Genomic DNA, 22,603 nt, shown 5'->3' on the forward strand with positions numbered 1-22,603 from the left:
AGGTGGGTGAATCACCTGAGGTCGGGAGTTCAAGACCAGCCTGATCAACATGGTGAAACCCCATCTCTACTGAAAATACAAAAATTAGCCAGGTGTGGTGGCGGGAGCCTGTGGTCCCAGCTACTCAGGAGGCTGAGGCAGGAGAATCATTTGAACCCAGGAGGCAGAGGTTGCAGTGAGCCAAGATCACGCCACTGCACTCCAGCCTGGGCGACAGAGCAAGACTCTGTCTCAAAAATAAAATAAAATAAAATAAAATAAAATAAAATAAAATAAGCGTTGTTAAACTCAAGGATACAGCAAGTCTTTATTCTCTCTAAAAATAGAGAGTAACCAAAACAATTTTTAAAATGATAGGGACAATACGAATGCTTCTGTTAGTCATTGAAATTAAAATTTTTTTCATTATTTCTCTTAACAGAGCTTTGAGTAAAATAAGTGGACAAAAATTGTTGGTTTTATCATTTGTCATTTATCCTTAGTGAGAAGGGTCAAAATGCATTAACCAAGCAGGCAGCCAGGCAGAAAACAAGGAAAATTAAATGTGTTAGAAATGAATCATTAATTATGTCTCAAGCTAAAGAATTGAAGGCTCTCTATTTGTGAATTTCTCTACACCTTACTAAGGTGTTTCTCCTACATCAACATCAGTGCAAATAATAACAGTGAACATTTATAGATGTGTTCGCTATTTGCCAGACTTTGTTTTGGCTCTTTACATATATGGACTCATTGACTCTTAATTACTCCGTTTTACAGAAGCGGAAAGTGAGGCACATAGACACTAAGGAACTTGCCCAAGGTCACCTAGCTACTAAGTAGTGGAGTTTGGGTTTAAACTTCATTCTGAAGCAGGTACAGAGACTACCAATGTAGCACATCCTATCACATGTCTGGGTGCCCAGAAGATATTCTCTTGCGAGTGAGTGCTAGAGGACTTACTACATCTTTGTCGTTAGCATCCCACCATAGTCAGCAGATAAAAGAGTGCTGGCTGAGGCAGTTCTAATTCCAGCAACTCCCCTCTAGAACAATAGAAAGCACAGTGCCTGGAGCTGTTTTCAATAGGGAGCTAAAGACTGGGGTTTACCTTTAAACCAAGCAATTTGGAAACTGAAGAATCGTCCTTGGCACCTGTTTGGAATCTGTTATGCTGTCATGTGACCAGCAGTGATGTGCACTGCAAACACGTTGATTTACGCTTCACTTATTAGAGACGACGCAGGGCCTTTACAAGGACAGAAGAAATTTGCCTTTAAACAGATTCTGAGGGCACACAGAGAAAGCAAAGCCCTTATGGAGACGTCCATGAATCGAGTTAGGGAACTCAGAAGAGAAAGAAAACAAAATGTGAACTCTGCCCGGAAAGGAAGCTAGACCTCGCCAGGGAGGAGCCACCGCTCCTTACTGGCAGGGCACCAGGAATGGAGATGGCATTTCCAAGAGATGGAGGTTGGCTGGTGTAAGGGTGAGGACCATTTCCTGAAGTGTCCCAGGAAGAAGCTGAATGACCAGGCAGGAGCTGGGCTCTCTCCAGAAGCGGTGTGGAGGGGAGTAATAAGCATTTGCTGAGGACTCAATATTTTCCAGGTGTCTGGATTATTATCTTCATTTTACGCACGAGAGAACCAAAGCAGCCAGACATTAAATTCCTTGCCCAAGATCACAGCTGGTAAAGAGCTTTGGAGCCAGGTGGACTCCAGAGCCCACACTCTATTCATGCAGCACTGAGTGTGAACGTAGGTTCATCACTTTCTGCAGTGATGACACTCCCTGCACTGATATGGTTCCCATCTCAGTCCCTGCTCTCCTGTGGGCATAATTATACTCAGTTACTGGACTACTATGAGGATAGGCAATTATATCTATCAAAGTATCCGTAGTAGTGTCTAGCACATGATGGCCATTCCATTAATGATAAATATTATTGTAATTCTCAAAATAAACATCTGAGATGTGAAGAACTCTCTAATACCTCATGAACTTCAAAGTTTGCTTGTTTGTGTGAGGGGAAAATGAAATAAACTTGGAAAATATCTCTAGAATAATGTTTTCCTGAGAATGTTCTGTGGAATACAAATGTCCAATAGATGTTCATTAATCAGACTTCTGGGCAAAGATAATCTCTTTGGGACTAATCTCCCCTGGTGGTTGTCCCTGCATGCAGTTCTATCAGGCTATATTCTGATGTCTCCCTTTCCTTCATCCTGTTGTTCATCCATCTTTGTCAATTGTACCTCCTAAGTTCTCTTAAATCCTTCAATCACATGCTTCCTCCCCGCAATGGTGAAGACCTGGAGCCCTCTCTCTCCCTTGGCCTACAGCAATCCTCTTACTGGGTCTTCACCATAACTCTTACCTCCCTCCAGTTTATTCTGGCAGTCAGAGTGACTGTTTTAAAAGTGCAGATCTGACCACACCCTTGAAAGACCTCCTGCTGCTCTCCAGGAGGTCACCAAAACTCTTAATGTGCCCACCCTGCTCTGCAAGCCAGGTCCCTGTCCACCTGAGAGCCTCACACTGCTCTCCTTCCAGTCCCTCACATCTCAAGCCTCCTGGCACCTGGTGTGTTACTCATCCTCAGGGAGGCCTTTCCTGACCCACAAAGGAGTTCAGTCCCCATCTCATGCCTTCTGGGTACACCATAACTTTCCCTCCCACCACTTAACACTGTCTGAGGTTAAATTTTTATAGTGTGATAAATTGATTAAAGTATGTTTTCTCCATTATTACAAGGAAAACTGATGATAAAACAGTCATATGTCCATAGCCTAGGTGTCTAAAATATATCCTACTGACTGGATGCATGGATAAAGGAATGAAGAATGTATATTTAGGATAGTGACAGCCTGAGGAAATACCACAGCAAACGCAAAACAAAACAACAAACCCTGCTTAATTGTGTTTAATTTGGCATATCCCAGATTTATTAGAATGTAGGTCTCTATTTGTGAAACATCAATCAACATTTGTGGCAGAGACAGTTATGTGGCTTCCGCAAATTGACTTCCCCTTCCTTTGGTTTCATGAACTACCACATGGAAGCCAGGAACACCTACCTGCCTTTGACTCTGATGTGATTAGAAATAACCTAGTGTTGCAGTAAGCATCTGCGAATGTATGAGTTCTCCATAACAGCTAGCATCACTTTAAGTACTGACAATATCCCATGAGCCTGATGTTTCTCAGTCGTGGTATATGGAAAATGTTCAGGCTATAGACATGGAGAATATGGATGTGAAACTGAAAGATTCAGGGATACTGGTGATTTTTTTATCCATTCGTCCACTTGGAATGCATTATTTTGCAACTGAAAGGAGGACATGGGAGTGCAATAAACTGTGATATAAGCATCTGGGGTGAACAGGATGACATCAGCAAGGATTTGACAAGAGATGGAATGCATGTTATAAAGACTGGAGGGAAATGCCTTTGATCGAAGTCCCTCACACAATCAGGAGGACTTGAAATGGACTTTAGTGGAAAAGGGGAAGGAATAAGAAAATCAGTTAATGGAAGATGACCGTAGCCAAGATGCCCGATAAGGAAAAGGGGGAGAAAGTTTAGAATCAGAATACAAAAACTGTAAAGTGAATCTGACATTTTTAATATAATGAGGTAAATGTAATAACAGTATGACCAGGCCTTGGTGAGATAAAATACATAACTCAGCCATAGCAATGGAAGAGCAAGTCCTCATTGGAAAGTAACATTTAATAGCAGGCAAATGTATGTTAAGAAGATGCCTATTAAGATACTTTTCCCTCCCCAGGAGACAGTATTGAAGTAAGGATGAAACAGGTTATTTTGGGGGAAGTGGGCTATGAACAGTGGTTTCAAGTGCTAGACCAGGGGCTTGTGCAAAGCTTGCTCCTGGGGAATCCTCAAGGATTTGATTAAGTCTGGGGTGAGGGCTAGGAATAAATTTTTCTAACAAGATCCCCAGATGATTCTGGAATGTAGCCAGATTTGGTAGCCAGTTATGAGGACTTTATCCTCCCACCTCAGCCTCTTTTCAATCTTTTCTTTGCAATCGTTTGAAAAGGAAATCTATCAACACTAAAGTACCAAAAGAGATCTACAGGGGTGGTGACAGGAAGACTGTTTCAACCATATGGACACCTATGAGATGTCTTGTTCCCAAAAAAATGTAGCATTTGTTGAATTCTTTATATGCTCTCCTCATATAAAGGAGACAGTGAAGAGAAGTACAACTCCATACTAATTCCGGCAAGCAAAGAAGTGGTTGTTAATACGGAAGTGACCAAAACAGTAGAAGACAGTGATCCCTTGCCTTAACTTACAGCCTGTGATGGCTGACCACTTAACAGGACTAAGGTTTTGGGGATTCATACTTCAAAACAAGATATAAACCTATGGATTAAAAAAAAAAAAAAAAGCAAAAAACAAATGAAAAAGCAATTGAAAAAGGAAAGAAAATTCTAGAAAATTGGCAAATTCTGAAAACCTAAATTCTCACTACAAAATCAGGAATAATTTTGTGGGGCTGCAAAAAAGGAGAACGCTTTAAAGAAATCAATCTAAGCAGAAACCCAAGGGTCTACATGGGAACTTTCTGACCATTTTATGGGTACCCATACAAACTAGCTAAACTTTGGGAAATGGCACAGAAAAATATCGCTGAACATTAGAAAAAAATGTCTAATTTTAAGGCTGTGACTAGGGCAAATGAAAGATGGAAACATGGATGGGACTGATGCTTTCAGAAGAGAGTGTGATGTCAATGAAGAGGAGGTAGAAACATGCCTAGTTTGATTTTGAAACTGGAAGAAGACACATGGAATTCCAGTTTAGAAGATAAAAGAGTCAACTCCTTTCAGTGAACTTTTCCAGGCTTAAGGGAATTACATTCCATGGCACTGAAAGGTATAGTCATCACAAAGCTGATTTTGTAATCTTGGTGAATTCATGGGTGCTTAATTCATGGTTAATGTTTTTGACACAGCCATAAAAAAGAGCAAGATCAGGTCCTTTGCAAGAATGTGAATGGAACTGGAGGCCATTTTCCTTAGCAAACTAATGCAGGAAACATAAAATCAAGTACTGCATGTTCTCACTTATATGTGGGAGCTAAGTGCCAAGAACACATAGACACTTGACGGGGAAACAACACGCACTGGGGCCTACCTGAGGGTGGAGGTTGGGAGGAGGGAGAGGATCCAAAAAAATAATAAGTACTAGGCTAAATACCTAGGTGATGAAATGATCTATGCAACAAACCCCGTGACACAAATTTATCTATATAATAAATAAGTTCGGGGTATGTGTACTACTATTAGGGTAGTGCACATACCCTGAAATTAAAAGTTAAATTAAAAAAAAAAATGTTTTAGCATTCCAGCAGAATCTACGCCCCTGCTCACAGGTTCTGCTTCTGCCCAGAACATAATCTGTGAACATCACTGGCTGGAGGGCTTGGCTGCACTGCCCTAAGGGGTACCGTCCATAGGCAGGCTAGACCCATGCCTTTGCTGTCGAGCTCAAACACATGAGCTCCCTGTGCTGGGGATTTGTCACCACAAGAAAGTCTGTTGTATGCAAGCACTTAAGGTCAATGATCCTGTAGGGTCAAGGCTGGGGTGGCCACGTTGTTGAAGCTGAAATTCTGAGGTTGCTGAAACTCAGGGGGAGCCTTTGGGGAGAGACGGGAATGGGTGGGAATAGTCAGGGAGCAGGAGCAGAGCTTTAGGAAGTGGGAGTGGAGAATCCAACTCACTGCCTTGGCTTTCCATCTTCTCCGGGCTTCTCAGCCTCTCCTGTGTTGGGGGAGGTGTGAGCCTTCTCAGAGTAAAGTGACTGTCACACATGCCTGTCATCTTCATGTGGCTCAGATTGTGTTTCGGTGCCGCAACCAAGAGTGCAAGCTCAGGCAAGGAGAACCAGCAGGGCTGCCAGAGGGCTGAAGGGAAAACGTTCCAGCTTCCAAGATGGGGAAAGATTCATTCTAGAATCTCGTAGGTCAGTAAGATTAAGAGTAATTTTTGGAAAAATTCTAAACTAGACACTAAAAATAATTTGTCAACATGAAGCAAAGAAAGAGGTAATTATAATAAATGACACCTGCTTAATTATGGAGTCAGGCAAAACACTGGTTTCTCTTCGCAAGAGTATCAATAGAATGGTAGACTTGGGGGCTGCAGGAACACTCCCCCACGATCCCTGTGAGGGTGACAGGAAGTTGTGAGAGTGCCCCCGCGGTGTGTGGTGTTATGGCTGAGAGCATCGGTGTGGAGTCACAGTGCCTGCTAGAAAGCCTGCCTTGACACTTACAATCTTTCTGAATATGAACAACCTGTATCTGTCTCACTTTTTTCACCTAACGAATGGGGATGATATTTCTTATAATACAGGGTTGCTGTGAGAATTACCTGGCAAATAATACATGCTGAATAGATATTAGCTTTTATTACCTAGTAGTTTGAATAGTGCTATTCCAAAAGCACTTAATAATAGATCAATTTTAACCAAAAGAACCTATCGTTTAAGAGTATTTGAAATAGATGCAATCTTGTTTGACATTTTTATCAATTATTTTTGAAGAAGTACTAGGTCAGTGGCCAATGAGTCTATATGCAAATGAATAATGCTCTGAAAAGGAATGAATGAAGATTTAGGGAGGTCATGATGTGTTGGGATTCTCAGACAAAATCAAATCTGAGTTATTAGGAACAATATCTCTGTTTAGATTTTTAAAAATTATATAAGCTAAGGCTATAAAGTCATAATAATTCATGTAAAAGTGATATGGAGATTATAAATCTTGATATAGGCCAACATTGTGACTTAGCTACAATAAACCCCATTTAACTTCAGCATACAACACCAGAAATATATGAACTGGATAATATAGTTCCAACCTACTTGGGCCTAGCCAGGTTTAGTTGAACTGTTGCATCCAATTCTGGGGCCACATTTAAAGAGGCACTGACATACAAGAGAACATGCAAAGGAGTGTGTCCCACACAGGCGAACTAGATGAGGACCAGTTAGGGAAATGAAGGATAAGGATTAGAGAAAAGAAGCCATCACTCACTCTGGTTTGTTACAGAGAGCCTCAGAATTCAGGGACCTTGACATCAGTCTACACTCACTCTCTCCTCTTCATCCCTCTTTACACTGTCTGGTTCCTGCTCTCACCACCCCACAAACACTGCTCTGACCAGAGTCACACTTATTTCCAAGGTTCCCTTCTGAACCACGACCTCTCTCCACTGCTCTTCCCTTGGCTCCCACGACACAATCACCTCTTTTTTTTGGGGGGGGACAGGGTCTCACTCCATCACCCAGGCTGGAGTGCAATGGTGCGATCTTAGCTCACTGCAACCTCTGCCCCCCCGGGTTCAAGTGATTCTCCTGCCTCAGCATCCTGAGTAGCTGGGACTATAGGCGTATGCCACCACGCCCAGCCACAACCACCTCTTAATGTTCCTACTTCGTCTTCTCACTACACACATGCTCCCTGTTGACTTAACAAATACCTTGAGCTTCCTATACATCTCCGTGTTGATTTCTCCCAAATCTACCATTTCCATTTCTATATTCAATCACTCGTTTGAAATCTCTTCTGCATGGAAACTCAGATGCAAAATAAAAATGGAAGACTGAAATCAAGTTGTAAAATACAGCCAGAACTCTTCAGGTTGATTCCCCATGTTTGCATGGGTAAATGGTCTTACTGCTTTAAGCAAATGGTCCCTTCTCCCACTGCATATTTTATTTCCAGATCTGAAACATTTTGTTTTGCCCAGAGGGTGAAATAATAAAGGATGGATTTGGTTTCCAATGAAACCTTTACCAATCCATACCTCTCATCAAGGCGGGATAGTGTGTGACCAGCACCTATTAAGTCTTTTTATAGTTTCCATTTTATTAATTCAGAATAACTAAATTCTGGCTATAGTAACAGTCATCCAATTGGGATTTGGGGAAGTCAGTTGAAAAAAACCCTGTAACTAGAAGAAGCGATTAAAATAATGGAAGCTAGATTTCTGTGTTTGTGAGTTTTCTCTCTGTAAAATGGTTGTTTGTGTGTTAAAATTTCCATCATAGATCAGCTATTGCAGCTACTGCTCTGGTCTGGCCTCTTGGCTCACAGAGATGGAAAGCAATCTCCTCCCTCTGGCAACAGCGCCGTTGCTTGGAAGGCCTCTCTGAACTTCTGGTTCTCATTTTGTATTTTTGCTCTTTCACCATCAATGTTGCACAAGAGAAATGGCATGACCACAACATGACAGGCACGTCATCCATAAGGGGCTCAATGAGCTACTCTGCAGTTGCTGGAACAAGCATTTTTTAATTTGAGTTTTTAAACATCTTTTTGTTACCATTCCATCCTCAAATGAGTTTGAAGAAGTGGAGTTCAGGTCCTGGAAATGTTTCATCTCATTTCCTCCCCACTCTTTCTGCCAAAGCCTCCTTTAAAGCCTAATTCAAAAGCATACTCCATTCTGTAGCTTTCTCCATTACACTTTACCAAATCATGATTATGGTGCCTAGCACACTGTTACACGTGCAACGCTCGGCAAGGTCATGAGTTCCAGTTTGGTTTGTGCTCAAATCTGCAGGATTGCACTGAATGTGTAGGAGGTCATACAAAAACGCCAGTTTGGAATTCAATCTTTCTCATTTACTAGTAGCTATCATTAAACTGATACTAAAATATGGCTGTGATATTCATTTCAACTTGAACTGACTGAACTCCTGTAATGTCCACCTGTATAATTAGTGACTGGGACAAAGTTAGTAGGAGACAGCACAGACCTTCAAGAAGCCCACAGTCCAGTAGGGAATCAGGATAGTCCTAACTGGTAAAAAGAGGTATGACCAACTGCTGTGTTCACGGTATAAACAACAGACTTTGAAAGCAACTTTTCTGCTTTTTCTAAAACATGAACAAGGTCTCACTATGTGAAGAAATGGATGCCTACTCTAGGTAAATGAAAGGAGATCAGTCGAGCTCCAGGTCAAGGAAGGTGGACTTTAAAACCATTGCCAAGTATGTGCTTGTAAGTTTGTTTTATGTTGTGTCATATTTTCTTAGAATACTGGTAAACAAAACTTTCTAATGGGTAAATGCTATGGCTAATATTTCTATAATATTGTACTTTTGTAGATGTAAAGCAAAATTTTTCCCAAAAAATTATCTCTGAAAAACAAGGGAATCTCCTTATAGTTAGGACCTCACAGAGTCTCTCAAAGTGCAGAATGCTTTGTTTTCACAAACAAAAGTGCTATTTGGAAACTATATGTTAACCCCAAACAACCTCAACCAATGCTAGTTTTCCTACAGAACTTGTAAAAACACAATTAAGAACATTTTACAAGAATAACATTTTTTTTTTTCTGGGAATATGACCTCAGAACTGTAAGCAATGGATGTTGAAGTCTTTGTAAGTAAGACTTCTAAAAATCACTGACCACCTTAAAAAGAACTACCTTAAGTCACCAGGCTGCTGGTAGGTCGGCGGGTGGGAAAAAAATGTCCTGTTATCAGAGCAAGTACTTATCACTTCAGAAAGGGTATCTAGTGCAAACATTATATGTGGAGTTTTTGAAGTGTTATATATTAACAATATAGACAGAAATAAAGATAATGGGTTAGATGACCCAAAAAGTGATTTTACTGATGATGAAATGTAGATGCCAAAATAATCTCTCAATTTATAGCCCTAAAAGTTACATATGCAAGTTATCAAAAAAGCTTTTTAAAATAAAATTTCTTATTGCAGAAATAGCAGATCACCTTATATTCAAGGTTGCCTAATATTTAAGCAACATTTATTGCCTAAAATTGCATACAGACAGTTGAATAAAATGTTACTAGTGGTCATCATTATAACAATTGAAACTTCAATTTTACAAAAATAAAAATATACTGAAATGAACTTACATTTAAAAATAAAAACAATAATCAAAACCATGATACCTCATACTAGGCAAATGACATCTTAAATAAATCCAAGATACTCAAACATTTTCTGATCTCTTATACAGAGAGAACAAACATAAAAACAATCAACAAAAAATAGAGGTTATTACTCTCCTTCCATGTAAGTTAAATAATATGAGGTCAATCAGTCCAGAAGTTACACTGAAACCTAAAAACATAGATAGTTCTCTGTATTCACAATTTAATACATTAAATATGAAATATACCTGTTCAAATACCATGGGTGGTTGGTGTGTTATAGATGCGTGGGGCAGAATTAGGGATTTGATTCCAAAAAGCATGATGGATTCTAACTTGACCTGAAAATGCAGTGATCAATTAAGCTTTATAATACGTACCTCTAAATAATCTGTGGAGCAGTTTATGTGATATTCCAAGTCGAAAGCTAAAAATGTGTAGTTCACAGTGTTGCCTGTAGTTGCCCGGATGGTCCAGTTGCAATGCTGATTTTCAGAATAAGGATTTGGATACCCTATACTCTCTAAGATGCCATAGGTTTGATTGACTATTACCACATTCTCACATGCTGGAAAAAAAAATGACTGTTAAGAACCACTATTATATACATCATAATTGCTCCGAGATTTTCCTTTAAAAAAAAAGATAAAAATCATATATGTATGTACACACATATATATGATGTGAATGTGTGTGTATATATATATACACACACACACAGACACACACATATATATTTGGTGCAGTATTTTCATAGTGAAAGGATTTCCATTTAGAAGAAATGTGAAATAATACTGAAGTGAATTCAAACTAAAGAGTCATGAAAACTAAGTAGTCATATTAAAATAGGCACCAAATTCCCTGGAATTTGTGGAGAGCAGAATAACTTGATTCTATTCAGGGATCAGTCTGATTTGTTTGTTAGAGAAGCGCATTCAACGCTCTGTGCTGCTGCTTTTTTAATGTTAACATTTGGAAGGGACAGAAATTCTGACTTTTAAATTGAACAGTTTAAAACCCAAAATCCTATGTGAGTGCTAAAAACGAGTAACAACATGGCTTTGTTGAACATTCAAAAGTCTGCGTGAAATTCACAACAAAGACTCCGTTCTTCCTCTAGTTAGTCATCAGGAAGTACCAAGCAAATAGACAGAGTATAAAGGATTTAAAGAAGAAATGAAAATGTGAAATTAAAAAAAAAAAAAAAAGCCTTCAATCCAATGGTGGCATTTTCTTGAGCTGAGTTTTCAACAAAACCAAACCAGATACCTCTAAATATGTCTAATCCTGGGTGCCCAATTCAGCCAATCCTAATGACTTAAACAAGGAATATATTATCTCTATGATGTGCAATAAAAGAGAATGGGAAAGAAACATTATATGGAATGAGCTGTCTCTGAAAGTGGGGTTCATAGATGTATTCCTACTACAACATGCTTTCTGAAGGTGGGTAGAACACCATTTATAACTTTGGTTTAACAAAGTGTACATTTGTGGCTCTTCAAACTTTGCTTTGTCGGAGCAGGGAGAATTCTTAAACCCATTCTGTTTGAAAATCTTTAGGTCACAGCTTTGTACATAAAGGATTTCTAAAGAATAATCTTATTGTTTTAGAAGCCTGTGAGAAGTTACACCTATTAGGCAGATAGGGACCACGTGCGTCGATGACTAGGGGCAACACAGGGCCCAGGAAAATACATTCCAGTAAACCACATGGGCTGCTCTCAGCACTCAGACCTTACACTATTTGTAAATCTCCAATTTCCCATGGCAAATTTTACAGATAATCTCACTAGTTTGCCCTGATTTTGCCTCTTATGTGCACTCATTTACACTTTCAGGGTTCTGAAATTATGAGAGAAAAGTAAAATATCTCAGAAATAAAAAGAAAAAAAGAAACCCTTAAACAATCTGATTATAACCAAGAAATAGATTAGCACAGCAGTAATAAAATTAGAGAAATGATTATATAGTAAAACAGATGTATCTCTGATAGAACTTGGGAAACCTTTTTATACACTAGTGATACATTTCTGAAGAAAAAAACTATATATTAAAACTCAATATTCAAAACGATCTAGGATTCAGCCTAATCCCCAGATGTAAATGAATGTGAATCTTAAAATTCATACATAATCAAGGTTAAATGTTATTACTCTTTCAATTAATTCAAGGGATATTGTGTATTCAGATAATAATTTTGTGACTTTTAATTCCATTTTCAGATAATTGCATAAAATTATGGATAAATTTTGATTCTGTGGGAAAAGATAATTGTGTAAAATTATGGATAAATTTTGATTCAGTAGAATTATATTTCCAAAACCTAGACTTTACTTTGATAAAGTAAAAGTCTTTATCAAATAACAAATTCAAGAAAATACTGCCAGTTTTTCTTGAATGTCCATTTTGGAACTAACTTCACAAAGCATTTAATTCTAGAGATAGAATGCAGGTTTAGAGACCAGCTAATTTAATCTCCTTTTCTAAAAGAAGAAACTGTGGGACCACAAAGGAAAGTGATGTTCTCAAGGGTTGGGAGCCAGAACAAATCCCAGGTCCCTTGACATTTTGCTCAATGTTCCTTTAATTCCACCATGTTGCTATATGGGAAAGTAGATTTAAAATGGCGTCTGCACAATAGCCACATTTTTCTACTGTAAAGAACATACTTATTCCATGCATGACTCACATGGACCACAGTTTTCCTTAATAAAATTAAGGTACCTTTTAAGGTAGACTCATAAAACTCATAAACTCATAAAACCAACCCTACCTCCAATACTCCATTATGTACACTGGAATAATATAACGTACAGTGCAAGATTGCAATATGTGATGCAAATGAAAAGCTATTGGTCATTAGTCTGTTACACTGATCTTTCGTTGAACTGCAACTCTCTCGGCATATTACTCTTTTAAGTTTCTATAGTTTGCCAGATGTTTTAGTTATATGAGATTAAATTTAATATGTAAGTATTTCTCCCTCAAATGGAATTAAATTTTTCACATAAGAAACTAAGATGAAGTTCAATTGCTCACACCAATGCATTACACTTATTTCAGTTTGTTTCAAGAGTTTGAAGGCCCACTCTAGGCACTGAACAGCCAGTATACATACTTACTCTGCCGGTATTCACACTTACTCTGCTGGTATTTACACTTACTCTGCCAGTATTCACACTTACTCTGCCGGTACTCAGCCTCAAAGCCACGTCCTTGCTGACCTTCATCTGTCCTCAGTTTTATAAACATGCTGTCTCCACTAGAACGAATAAGAGGTGGTTTCTCATCTCCACAAAGCTGAGTTAGCAGATGAGAGCTGCTACTTGGGCCATCGTATACCTTTAAGAAAACATTTTGAATGTTAGATGGCTGAGGCTATCAACATTATGTAAAGGACTATAATCCAGAAGTGAGGAATAAAATATATATATATTTACTATGTATATATATTATAAATAAACATATGATATGTAATTATATATAAATATATAAAATATTATAAATATTAATTATATATTTATAATATAAATTTATTTAATACATATATTTATACATGTATTAAATATTATATGTAAACATAGATATGTATAAAATAAATATATCTCTCTATATAATAAATATATATTTTTTGTTATATATATGACATCACAAAAGAATAGTCCTGAAATAAAATAACTTCACAAATTATATTTAGGTATTTACAAATTCAGGCCATAAACTCAGGCAATTAAGCTGTGGCTATGTGCAGCAGTAATAAGCGTGTGAGCCTACACTGAAGGCTGAAGATTGAAAATCAAAGCCTAATACATATTGTAATGCCACAGCTGATATCAATTGTCCTCCTTGTTTTTGATTCCATAGTTTATGATTCACGACATTTCAATACATTTTTATTTAGATTTTTAACAAATGAACAATGGTGAATTGCCGTACTGTGAAAAGTCCTAGTTGAATGACTCAAATTATCTTCTCTACTTCATCAAAACTGTCTTCTAAATTGTGATTTTTCAATGCATATGTGGAAATTACATAAATAATGATTATAATAAATCCCATAACCCCTTTCAGGAGATTTTCAGCATATCTTAATAGTCTATGGTCAATATATTTTAAATACTTAGTGTATCGAGCCATTCAATTCTTGGAAGATGGTCATTTTCACCAAATTTCTTGTATGTTTCTATTTTGTTTGAATTTTTATATGGATGTTCTGTTTAGATGCTCTCCTTTCTTGAATCTCGAAAATAAAAATAAGCGCATTGTGTGTTGGGTGAGATGGGAGCAGGGAACAATACAATGGAAACATTATACATACAGCCAGGTAATCTAAAGTGCAGTTTGGATGATGCTCCAAGTGAAAGTCTTTGAATTCCAGTTCAAATGTGCTGCCGTGGCTAGACTTCAACCACCAGTAGCATTCAGAGCTGTGGTAATAGGGCATCGGGTAGTTGGGAGATATGAACGTGCCGCTTGAAGTGGTGAGATTACCCCCGCAACCTAGAGGAGAAAGAAATGGAATGACACGCACCCTTTTCCTTTTGGAGAAATTGAATCCTTTTGTCTGTATTAAACTGGTGCCACTCTGCTATCCTTTAAATCAAGTTATACAGCAAAACAGCATCATGAAAGAGTAGTTAGCCTACAAACCCAATTTCCTTTTTTTTTGAGATGAAGTCTCACTGGGTCATCCAGGCTGACGTGCAACGGCATGATCTCGGATCACTGCAATTTCCACCTCCGAGATTACAGCAATTCTCCTGCCTCAGCCTCCCCAGTAGCTGAGATTACAGGCACCTGTCACCACGTCCGGCTAATTTTTGTATTTTTAGTAGAGATGGGGTTTCACTATGTTGGCCGCTGGTCTTGAACTCCTGACCTCAGGTGATCCCCCTGCCTCAGCCTCCCAAAGTGTTTGTGAGTACAGGAGTGAGCCACAGCACCCAGCCCCAATTTCCATTAATGCAATTTCCTTATTCTAACCAGGATTCTTATTTATTGATAAAAAGAAACTAGAACTTTCTCCCTTTGTCTATTAAAAAGAAATGGCTGCTGTTAATTTTAAAATATTTGCAATATTGAAGTTTAAATACAACTGGGCAAAATGAACAAGTGGTGAACAGAGCATGACAATCCCAGAATCAAGAAACCAATCAGATTGATTTCTCCAGTAAGCTCTTGCTATTTACCTGTTGACGACCCATCCCAGTAAGCTGAGAATCCAGGCCTCGTGTCTATTTGGTCACTCTGAAATTTTAACCATAGTTTGTTACTATGAGAGATGATTGTTGGGGGTAGATTTGAGCCACAGAATATTCCCAGCAATGGTGATTTTTCATAGCCTCCATCTCTGGCAGAATACAGAAATTAAAATGTATCGGGTTACTGAAAATATTACTGTATAAACATTTAACATAATTTGAACTTTGGGATTGCAAACATTAGCAGTTTATCGGATGAAGCAATTTCTTTCAAACACTACTCTTACTCTAAAAAACACGATTTTAACTTTTAAATTTTTTTTAAATGGTATTTGAATGACTTAATAAAGAATGACCATCATTCATGGTTGGCATGGTGTTTTATATAACCAATTGCAAAGGGAGAGAATGTGTTTAATCTTCACCTTTCAAACAAAGCCTCTGGCAAATGTATCAGAGAAAACAGGATAAAGAAACTATACTATTAACAATATAAACATGCTGCTGTATTTCACAGAGAATCTTTCAATGTTTTCCTTCTGATTTGGAAATTTTTTAAATGTAACATATCATATTTGATATACTTAGCAAAATTCTGGAAATAATTTTTTCCTAAAAACTCTTGTGGCCTTAAATCTAGTTTATAATCTGTAGCTTTTTCAAACAAACAACAAAAAAGGGATTTATTCAACACCAAAGTACAGTGAGTAACTGCTGTAAATTAAGAAAATTATGTCATTTTAGCATGATAGGGTCCAATTATGATTTATGATTTTAATACCTTACCTTATATTATAGAATAGCATTTATTATATAAGATTCCAGATTTTAAATCCCAAATAAAATATTTGATATAGATGCCCACCAGAATGATTAGCCTAATTTAACTCAAAGTAGTGGCATAAAGAGATAACAACATATAAGTGAACTTACTTTTACTGTAAATATAACTTTTTAAATACATTCCTTCAGAGTGACAATAAGAAAGAATAATGCCTTGCACTGAAATTCACAAGCCTAGACTTTTGTTACCTGAACAGGAAAACTTTGTGAAAACTTTAAAACTGCTATCCTGCCATCATTTTATAATATAATTAGATTAAATGAACAGCAAAAAGCCTAAAATTTACATCGATTTTACATAATTAAAGTAGGTATTCAACAGCAGCAAGTTACATCATTTCAGAGTAGTAGCACATCTGTTTCTTTGACCAGATAAAATCTGGAGTTTATTTTCAAGTATTTCCAATAAAAGAATCACTTCGAAATAACCACTGAATCTTACGCAATTCCTGTATTTCTCCCAAGTCAGGCTCCAAATGACAAACTTTTATTTCTTGCAAGAAAGTGCACAGCAGGGAGCTTTGCAGAGAATTACCATATTTTTTCCTTAATAGTCCTAGGAAAGACTATTAATGAGAATAAATAATGAAAAGATTATAATGAAATAAACAAAAGTGCTTACCTGATTTCCAGAAAATCTGTATAGTGGTTTCCACCAATGGCTTCCTCCAAGGAGAAGTTTGTGAAGTGCATTGCAATCTGTTGGCCAGTTCTCACTGTGATCCTATAAATGCATTCCCAGTTGTTGGGGTAATTATTGGGGAAGTTTGGAGAAGTTAATGTCCCAAAATCATCTGTGTAGTCTTGCAAACATGCTGTGAACAGAAACAGACCATACGAGAGAAATAGAAAATATTGTTACATTTATAATACATCCAGTAATATGTATTTCATTAATTTGTGCCTATACTTGATTTTCAATAGGCCATTCTGGATGTGCAAATAAAGATTTCATTCTGAAACAGTTTTTGTAATCTTAAAGACAAAATAATTACCAACAGTAAATCTAAGCTATGGAGTAGAAATTGTTACATATGTCTTGAGTAAACAACCCTTTAAATCTTGAAAGTGTTACTTTTTTCTAATCCTTGCAAATTACCATAAACATTAAAAATTAGGATCCACTGCAGGAGGGCCTAGAAATAACTCAGTCATGTCTTTTCATAAGCTTCCTTTAAAATGGTTTTCGCCAAACATGTATTTACGAGAAATGACAAAGCAGGTACCCCCACCATGGGGTGAACAATAGGGGCCCAGGCTCAAGGACCAGAGTGATCTTGAATGAAAAACCGCTCAAACACTGACAAGCTCTGCAGCCTTGGGAGAGTTACTGTACTTCTCTAAGCCTTAGTTCCCACATCTCTCAAATGAAGAGGGTTGCTACCTTTGAGTGTAGGTTTAAGAGTTAAAGATAATGCATTATAACGGCTTGGCCCATTGATAAGCGCTCAGTAAATGGTGGTCATTTACGTTATAAGGAAGACATTAGATCATTTATAAAACATTTAGGATAGTACCTGGACAATTTTGAAGTCCTAAATAAATATCTTCTTTAAAAACTTTTCTGTTTTAATAGTTTTAACATTACCTATTCAGTCGATTCTGTGTTTACTAACACCCACTCAATCTCCTATGCCCTCCAAATCGGAAATATTTTACAAATAAAATCTGGTTTGAATGCTTTTGTTTTTGTTTTTGTTTTGAGACAGAGTCTTGCTCTGTCGTCAAGGCTGGAGTGCAGTGGTGGGATCTTGGCTCACTGCAACCTCTGCCTCCTGAGTTCAAGCGATTCTCCTGTCTGAGCCTCCCCAGCATCTGGGACTACAAGCATGCACCACCATGCCCAGCAAACACATGCATTTTTAATGTATTTCCAATTGCATCTAGCCATAACCTAAATCTAGGGTATAGGAGTAGACAGAGGTCTCCTACTGAAAGGTTTTGGATACAATAAACCATTGTGTTTCACTGTGAGTCAAAATAATAATAATAATAAGGATGTTTAGTTATGCTCTTTCCCTAGTTGTTGCTATATAATCATACTCAGAAAAGAAGAATCACTGGTATTGAAAACATAGAGATGCATAGAACGTGTTAAAAGTTCTACCATCTGTGTATAGCTCTCAAAGTAATGGGCATTCGCCAGATATTTGATTTCACTCTATTTTAAACAGCAAGCAATCAAGGCTTTACTTTATTGAAGGAATTCACAGTGACATTTAACACCAAAGACTATGTTTAATTCCAAAAGTATAGAAAAGTATGCTTTTCTGTAGTCTGCCAAAAAATGTCCACAAGTGGAAAGGAAGGCAGAGAGGAAGGGAATAAGAGAGACAGAAGGGAGACAACAGGAAAGGTAGAAAAGAGGGATAAAGAGAGCAGGAGGAGTATAGCATTGGTCTATTAATATTTCAGACCCACTAATGAAAATTACTAAGCTAAAAAAAGGACATCAAATGAAAGCAGTGACCCAGTATCCCTGAGTTGACAGAATAGACAGACTCATTGACCCACACACAGAGAGCTTTAGCCAGTAAATCAAATATTTAGAGGAAATTATCTGTTCATTTGCTTGTTCTTAAAGAGACAATGCTCCTTGCTTACTCTCTGTACTCCCAGAGGGGAAATACAATTGTATTGCATATCTCTAATGCAACTTGTCTGTGGGAGAATGTTAAGTGTGATCAGGTTCTCAGGTGGTGGAACCTGAATTAATGATATTTTCGGGCAATTATGTTGAGTAGTTTCCCTTCATCTTGCTTACATGCATGTGATTATTCTGGAACAACTGGTGGGAGTCTGTTAATCTTTACTGAAATTTTGATTTACTCACCAAGTTTCTTTTCTGTTGCTGGAACAAAAGTAAACTACAGTTCCTGATGTGTTCCAATGATATTTACACCATTCACTTTGTCTGAAATGCTTTACCCTTTACCTAACCCGCTGCCCCCAACCCCTGCCAATACACAGTTTAACATATACACTCTTACCCACCATTTAAGGTTGGCTGAGACCTTTCCCAACGAAGCAGAACTAATTTATCTCGCATAATAAAATTGTATGTAAATAGCAATTTGAGTCCCAAACATATTTTGTAATTGTTTTTATGTGAGTATATTTACCTTACTAAACCTTGGGATATGAATAAGACCTTATAAACTATTATTTATTATCACTGTTGTACCTGGCCCAGATGAGGTCCTAGTAAGTAGTTGTTGCAATATTATTACATGATGTGTTGGAAACAAAGGGGACTGGTACATGCATCTAAGTTCCTTCCACTCTCCCTACTCCATTCAGTTCTTCTCTTTCAAGCTACCTCTATACTCCAATCCTATGACTCCCTCTATTTTTCTCACCTCATTTTTCCTCTCTCTCTCCTTCCTATACTCTATCCTGGTTGGCTGAGGTTCTTTAATATTTTTTTGCTTCCAACTATGACAAGCAACTGTAGTAAACTAGCTCCTCTCCTTAAGAACTGTAAAACTGAACAAAATACTAGACAATCTGCAGTACAAGATTGTGATTCTTGACAGAAGGGAAACTCATGATGTATGACTCTTGATTTCCTTGGTTTTCTACCTATGCAGAATTTCCTGACCACAGAAGGGAGCTGAAGCCCATGTAGTGAATGACAGTCCTACTGAGCTGATAATGCAAAGATTAGGATTGCCAAAGCAGCTGGAACTATAAGGAAATTCTCCAGAGAAGAAGTATATAGAGATGAAAGCCAGGCATCTGAGCAGGGCTTCCCATGGATTCTTAGCTAAGCCTGGGCTGAGAATACATAAGGTGAGACTTCGAAAAGCATGTCAGACAGGAGCTGCTACTAGGCTGGAAGCAGAAACAAGATCATTTAGAGTTCTCTCCCATTCCAGAATGGGAATACCTCCTTAACACCTCAGGCATTCAAATTAGACACCTAAAAGGCCATATCTTACAAGTGAAAACCATGGCCAAGAGTAGGGCTCTCTAGAACTTCCCTACCAAAGGATGAGTCTTAACAAGACCTGCAGGAATCATAGAAGTTGGAGATTGAGACCTACCAAGTTAGAGGGGCTCAAGAAACAGGGATATTCACAAATATTCTTTAGCAAATAAAGATATAAACCTATGCAGATACAAAGCAATCAGCTAAATATCAAACTAGTTTCAGAGGAGGAGAGAATACAGAGTGTCTACAACACATAATTTACCCTCATGATATGGGACACCCATATCATGTCCCAACCCATATCATGTCCACTATAAATCCCAAAATTACTATAAATGTTAAAAAAAATGAGAAAACATGGGCCAGACACGGTGGCTCATGCTTGTAATCCCAGCACTTTAGGAGGCCGAGGTGGGTGGATCATGAGATCAAGAGATCGAGACCATACTGGCCAACATGGTGAAACCCCATCCCTACTAAAAATACAAAAAATTGGCTGGGCCTGGTGGCGCTGTAGTCCCAGCTACTCAGGAGACTAAGGCAGGAGGATCGCTTGAACCCAGGAGGCGGAGGTTGCAGTGAGCCGAGATCGTGCCACTGTACTCCAGCCTGGCGACAGAGTGAGAGTTCATTTCAAACAAAACAAAAATGAGAAAATATGAATCAAATAAAGAAATGTCATCAGTAGTCAAGAAAAATGTGGTCATAGTTGAGAAAAAAATGTGATCTTGTGATTCAAAGATGATCTAGGTGTTAGATTTAAAAGAGAAAGACTTTAAAGCAGCTATTAAAAATATGTTCAAAGACTTAAAGAAAAAAGCCTTAAAAAGTAAACAGACAAGAAATTTTGGCCCAAAAGGGAGGGAATTACTAAAAGAAATCATGGAAATTATATAACTTAAAATTACACTAATTGAAATTAAAACTTCATGATGAGTTTAATAGTAAACTGTAGGTAGAAGAAAAAAGGTCAGTACACTTTAACATATATCAAATACCTAATGTACTCTAAAGAACAAAGAGGAAAGAACTCCAGGAAGATGAACAGATATTAAAAAAAAAAAGAAAGAAAGAAAGAAAAAACAATAGGTTAACACACATGCAATTAGAGAACCAGAAGGAAAAGAAAATAAAAATGGGTCAAAAAAAGAGAAGGATATAGTGGCTAAAATTCTCCTAAATTTTATGAAAAACATCTAATAAAATATGCTAGGCTTTCTTTTCATTATCTCCTTAAAAGAGAATTAGTGATTTAAAGCAAAAATAATAGTAAGGTGAATTTATAATATAGAGAGAAGCAGGCCAGGCGCAGTGGCTCACGCCTGTAATCCCAGCACTGTGGGAGGCCGAGGTGGGCAGATCACTTGAGGTCAGGAGTTCGAGACCAGCCTGACCAACATGGTAAAACCCCATCTCTACTAAAAAAAATACAAAATTAGCCAGGCATGGTGGCGCATGCCTGTAGCCCCAGCTACTCAGGAGGCTGAAGCACAAGAATTGTCTAAACCTGGGAGGTGGGGGTTGCAGTGAGCTGGGAGCATGCCACTGCACTCCAGCCTAGGCCATAGACTAACAGTCTCAAAAAAAAAAAAAAAAAAAAAAAAGAGCGAGAGAATGAATGATTTAAAGCAAAAATAATAGTAAGGTGAATTTATAATATAGAGAGAAGTAAAAGATATAACTAAAACAGCACACAGAAGGACAGGCAGATGGAATTACACTAGTAGGAGATTATTACACCTGTGAATTATAAAGGGGAATGTGTGTAATATGAAGTGTCAGGTATGAATTGGAAGGTATGAAATGTAAAGCAGCTGCATATTAACGCTAAGAAAACTTGCTTATAAGCTAAGGAGTATATTTTTAGCCCTAGTGTAAAACTACAAAAACAAAAAGGTATCATTAAAAAAACAATGAAGGAAATAGAATGGAATACTAATAATATTCTGTAAACCAAAATGAAGACAGGCTAATGGCAACATAAAAAGAGAAGAATGGAAAACAACTACCATAATGGTACGTTAAATTCAACCATAATAATAATTACATTAGTTGTAAATGGTCTAAATACTTTAGCTAAAACACAGAAACAACAGGACCCAATTATATGTTTTTTCTATACATGCACATTATATATAATGACACCGTTATATATAATGGTGAAATTAGGTTGTAAGTAAAAGAATGAAAAAAGATATACCATATGAACAGTAAATACAAGAAAGCTGAAATCACTGAAATAACATCAAACAAAAGTGACTTCAAGAAGGACAGTATTATTAGATTTACAGAAAGACATTTCATAATGACAAAGGGGATGATTTATCAGTAAAATATAATAATCATAAATGTGCATGCACGAAGTAATACTTTCAAAATACATGAAGGAAAGTGAAAAGGCAAAAGTTAAAGAAAAAAAACTATGATTAGAGCTGAAGATTTGATCACCTTTCTCTCAGTAACTGAAAATGAAACAGATAAAAATAAATAGGGGTATAGAAAATCTGACCAACATTATCAGCCGACTTAAGCTAACTGACAGAGAGCACTACCCTTAATAACTGCAGACAACACAGTTTTTCAAGCGTACATGAAATATTCAGCAGCATAGACCACATACGAGGCTATAACACAATTCTCCATAAATTTTAAACAATTGGAAACTTAGAAAGTATATCGTTTAACCACAATAAA

General features: G+C 37.4%; 1 protein-coding gene across 1 annotated transcript in view; it reads right to left on the reverse strand.

The window, feature by feature from the left end:
* Nucleotides 1–22,603, reverse strand: part of CUBN (cubilin) — a 319,416-nt gene that overhangs the window by 214,585 nt on the left and 82,228 nt on the right. Inside the window, 5 exon segments of the mRNA XM_030941178.1 lie at nt 10,309–10,496; nt 13,117–13,273; nt 14,250–14,431; nt 15,121–15,281; nt 16,598–16,790. Of these exon segments, the coding sequence (XP_030797038.1) occupies nt 10,309–10,496; nt 13,117–13,273; nt 14,250–14,431; nt 15,121–15,281; nt 16,598–16,790 (881 nt within the window).

Source organism: Rhinopithecus roxellana, chromosome 11 (genome assembly GCF_007565055.1).
Source record: "Rhinopithecus roxellana isolate Shanxi Qingling chromosome 11, ASM756505v1, whole genome shotgun sequence".
Lineage (NCBI taxonomy): Eukaryota > Metazoa > Chordata > Mammalia > Primates > Cercopithecidae > Rhinopithecus > Rhinopithecus roxellana.